The 4,785-nt window shown below is 54.7% G+C and overlaps 1 protein-coding gene across 1 annotated transcript in view; it reads right to left on the bottom strand.

Moving 5' to 3' along the window:
• Positions 1-4,138, bottom strand: part of ZC3H18 (zinc finger CCCH-type containing 18) — a 60,298-nt gene extending 56,160 nt beyond the window's left edge. Inside the window, exon 1 of the mRNA XM_011972445.1 lies at positions 3,527-4,138. Within this exon, the coding sequence (XP_011827835.1) occupies positions 3,527-4,126 (600 nt within the window). The 5' untranslated portion in view covers positions 4,127-4,138. The remainder of the gene's footprint in view (positions 1-3,526) is intronic.
• Positions 4,139-4,785: the final 647 nt, after the last annotated feature.

Raw genomic sequence — 4,785 nt, 5'->3', positions numbered from 1 at the left:
ATGGGGAAGTGGAAAGAAGACTGGATTGAGATCCGGCCACTGCACTCCAGCCTGGGCGGCAGAGCGAGACTCCGTCTCAAAAAAAAAAAAAAAAAAAGAGAATGCTGAATCAAATGGCTCTCTAGACTTTGCCACTCAGTTGTTCCTGGCATCCAGTAAACCAGGGTGCCAAGGGGCAGGCCACAAGAGCCTCTGGGCGGAGCAGCCCCTCTCCCAACTGGGCCGGTAAGATCCTGCTGGGATGTGGAATGCTATAAGGCCTCCGAAACATCCATTTGCGAAGGTACAGGCCAAAGAGCACACCTCTTCCACAGAGAAACATCCCGGTAGTTGACCTGACACCAGGGCTCTGCCTGAAGGCAACGAGAAAAAAGGCCTTCTAGAAAGGACACTTTCCAACACACGCAGAGGCTGCTTTCCAGGGACTGAAAGGAAAGGGGACTTAGCCAAAGGCCTGGTGGGAAGCCGACTGCTCATGGACCCAGCGCACCCCAGGGCTCCCAGTCCATCAGAGAAACACAGCCAGAGACAGAGAAGGGAGCAGGGTGCGGTGAGGAATGCAGCAGGGCCTCCGCGAAAGAGAGGCAGGCACAGGAGGTATGCTTGGTGGAGATGCAACAGAGATACAAGAGTGGACGACAGGCTTGGAACTGGGCCCAAGAGGAGGAAAAAGCTGGAAGGAGCCGGACTGGCAGCCCTTCATGCACAGGATGGCGTGGCGCGTACCTCTGCTGGGTCCTTCCCGCAGGGTGGAGGGCTGATGCTGCTCACGTGAACTCCCCTCCATCTGTGACGGGCTCCTGAGTGTGACTTTCCACTCACTGCCGCTTCACGTTACAAAGGCTCTCACCTTCAGTGTGCCCCGGGCAAGTGGGATTCCTCCATTGACTAGCTGCTCACCATGTGCCAGGCCCCAGGGAGACAGGGGAACTAGCCAGGTAGCCCCCAGTCTTAGGAAACATGTTCTTGGGAGTAGGGGAAGCAGCAGGCGCGCACACACACACACACACACACACACACGAACCTGTGCCACGATGGACAGGCAGGGGCAACAGAGAAACAGCCTACTCAAATGCTGAGGCTGACACATAAAGGATGGAGGAGCCTGAGACACCGCTGGGTGTGGGAACAAGAGGAGGCTACGGGAGCCCCTGGGGCAAGCAACCCAGGGGCCTGAAGTCAAATGTGCTCTCACAGGGGCTGAACGCAGCATTCACAGCACTGCCCGTGTTGGGCAGAGGCCTGCTGCCCCCACAACAGGAGCGCACTCTGCTCTGCCCAGTCACACTCAGCATGTGGCACAGCAAGGTCCACCTGTGCTGGTGTCCAGGAGCACAGACCTGTGGGGAATGCGGGGCACTGGAGGCCGTCTGTGCTGTGGGAGGGAACCTGCCTCCCTGGTTGCTGAGGGAGCTGTGCTGGGGTTTCCGCAGCAGCACCCCGTTTTCAACTGTGGGTCCCCTCACAAGATGCTGCCAAGCAGGGCAGGCAGGGTCTAGGTGGGCAAAAATGGCAAACAGCGTTTTCTTCCATGCGCTGTGTCTAGGGAAAACCAGCACATCCAGGCCTTTGGCAGCCAGGGCCCTTCTCTAGGCCAGCTGGGCTCAGCCCATCTACCGCACCGTCCGCACACATGGTGCACCATCGAGAACTCACAGTATGCCCCGCAGACATGGCATTTCAGGACCACTATGGGGACCCTTGACCTGTCTGATGAATCTCCCCCAAGACTTCAGGGTCCACAGCCAGTCCTCTTAAGAGGAACTGGAGCATGCCAGAGCCCTGGGTGCAGGGCCTGCTGCACTCCCAGTGGTGGTCTGTAGACAGGGCTATTATCCCAGGACACCAAAAACTCAAACTCATGGGCATCCTCAACCCAACCAGTTCACCCAAATTGATGAACTTGAATCTCACTGTGTCTCCTTTCCCTCTGCCAGCCCTGGGGTAGCTCTCCTCTTGCAAAAAAAAAAAAAAAAGCACTAGCTGAGTAGACCACCTCCTACGTTTAGTTGTGAAAAAATGAAACATCTAAAACTCTAAGCTTGTAGGCACACATATGTCCCATAAAGTTAGATGAGCAATACTTCAAACCCTATAAATTACTGAGCACTGTCACAGCTATCAGCTATGGCCAAAAAGTCACATCCAAACGTGGACTGAGAGCACGCACACCAACATGCTACTGGAGAAGCATGGCACTTGCCGGGCGTGGTACCTCACACCTGTGATCCCAGCACCGTGGGAGGCTGGGATGGCCGGATCACCTGAGGTCAGGAGTTTGAAACAAGCCTAGCTAACATGGCGACACCCCATCTCTACCAAAAATACAAAAATTAGCCAGTGGTGGCAGGTGCCTGCAATCCCAGCTACTCAGCAGAGTGAGGCAGGACAACTGCCTGAACCTCAGCGGCAGAGGCTATATACGGAGCTGAGATGGCGTCACTGCACTCCAGCCTGGGTTAGAGTAGACTCTGTCTCAAAAAAAAAAAAAAAAAAAAAAAAAAAAGAAAAGGAGCATTGCACTCAAGGCAAACTTGTGGTTACACATCTAACTGGCAACCTTTACCTGCCTCAACCCAGACCATGAGATCAGACAAATACTCTCTGCAGACACCTTTTCACTGTAATGACTCCCAGTAAGCAGAACCCCCTTCCCTGGGATCCTTCGAAAACAAAAACGCCACCACCACCACCACCACCACCACCACCCAATTCAGTTCAACTGCTCCGCCCCTTGCTCAGCTCCTTTGAGTTCAATAGCTCTGGAAAGTATCACTCAGGAGGACTTTGGGCCGTTTCTCTGGAAACACTCATAATTTTTCCAATGGCATCAACTGCCAGGAAAACCCCATCTACCCAGATCTAGGATCACAGATAGTACTACCTTCCCCTCAACCTGAAGGCCACATTAATTTCACGTACAAAAAAGTGTGCTGACTTTGTCAGAAGTTGAGGTGCCCACCACGGTCTTTTCAGGGATCCCTCCAAAGAGGCCTGGCCCAGCTGGTGCCCTCTCCAGAGGTCAGGCTCTAGGGCCAGCGTAAGAATGCCTAGAAGAACATCCACAACCAGATGGAAACTTTCCTCATTCTTTTCAGTCCAAAAACCTGACAAGAGTGGAAACCCACGCGGTTTCTGGTTGAGAGCTAACTCGAGTATCACTTGAAGACGGCAAAGACAAGGGAAGACATTACCCCTTCACTCCTAGAACCTAAAAACACTGGGTGCTAGGTCTTCTACTACAACCCAAACAATCCCACCAGCCGGCCGGCCGAGGGCCATGGAAACCCTGCTGGCAGCTTCCGGAGCTGCCTATTCTCATTCTTGATTTCCGATTCTTTCTCGATTCTCATTCTTCCTTTCCAGTCACTATGGGACTGACCCCAGAACAAGCCTCTCATTCTCCTGCTCCATCCCTGGTAAGAAAATCACTACGTCTGTCCCGCACGGAGTCCCTCCTTCCCGGCACTGGCCTGTGTCAGGCGCTGGGAGGACGCCCTGCGACGCTCTGCCCCATCATACTCACGTCTATTTCCCCGTCATCGATCTCTCCATCATCGTCCTCTTTCTTTTTCTCCTTGGCAGCCTCTGGGGATTCCTTTTCTCCCACGCTCTGAACACCAGCCTTCCCCTCCTCCCTGGGAGCGCCTTCGCCCTTCTCCTCCTCATCCTCAGCCCCCGCTTTCTCGGCCTCGTCCTCCTGGACGGCGGGAGCCGGCTCCTCGGGGACCTCCTCGTCGTAGTCTAGCTCATGCTCGTCCAGCTCCCTGGTGACTGAGGAGGCCTCGTCCCTAAGGTCGCTTGTCCTGTCTTCCTCCCCGTCGTCCCCCTCCTCCTCGCAGGGGGGGCTGGTCGGGCCCCGGCTCAGCTCATTCACCTCCGAGTCCTGCTCTTGGGATTTAGGCTCACTTGCCCGGTCCTCGTCGGAGTGGTTATCTTCCTCCTCCTGGCTCAGCCCCCTGGCTGCACTCTCCTCATCCTCCAGATCAGAAGCCCTCACCCCCGCCCCGTCCAAATCCTGATCGGACCCGCTGTCCCTCAGAATGTCATCGTCCGAGAGCCCCTGTGGCTGCTCTTCATCCTCTGGAGAGCGAGGATCCCGTTCAGGGCTCTCGGCCACATCCATCGGTACCCACGGTTCTGCAAAAGAGAGAATACAGATTGGTAGCCTTTAGCAAAATGGAAAACAAACCTTGTCCCCACTTTCCTGGCCTGAAGAAGCAGGACTTCCACCTTGCTTGGCCCCACACGGCTCTGCCCCAAATCCCACACTCCACTCTGCAGAGAAAGACAAGCCGTAACTCCACTCCACAAGGCTAGACTCTGCTCAGCTAACCTGGGCGTTAAGCGCCTCCCGTTTTTAGCAATTGGGCAAAATGAGATGTGGCAGAATGAGACACAGCCCGGCCTAGTCCTCCCCCATTCAAGGGCAGCCCACACAAGTTAACAGAAAGTAAGCAATAAGATACGGACTGCAAAGGACAGCTGTTTGAATTCTTAAGAGTATTAACTTTTGAAATTCAAGATAAACTGTATCATAGAACGAGGCAGCAAAACTGCAGGCCCAGGTCTCACCATTTTTCTGGAGTCATCCTGAAGCAGGAACCTGGGCCACCCTTTGGCAGTTTCCAAGTCTGGAGCCTTTTCTGTTACTGAACACAATTCTCAAAGGCCGGCCTCTGATGGACTCCCAGAATCCCTTGGCTGCCCTTAGCAATGCAGGCTCAGAGCCCTGCCTGCGTGTTCACTGGCACCCTCCAGCACGTGGTGAGAGGGCCGTGTTCA

Source organism: Mandrillus leucophaeus, unplaced genomic scaffold (genome assembly GCF_000951045.1).
Source record: "Mandrillus leucophaeus isolate KB7577 unplaced genomic scaffold, Mleu.le_1.0 Scaffold10, whole genome shotgun sequence".
NCBI lineage: Eukaryota > Metazoa > Chordata > Mammalia > Primates > Cercopithecidae > Mandrillus > Mandrillus leucophaeus.
The sequence above is the reverse complement of the archived record's forward strand: the minus strand, read 5'-3'. Positions and strand labels throughout refer to the sequence as shown.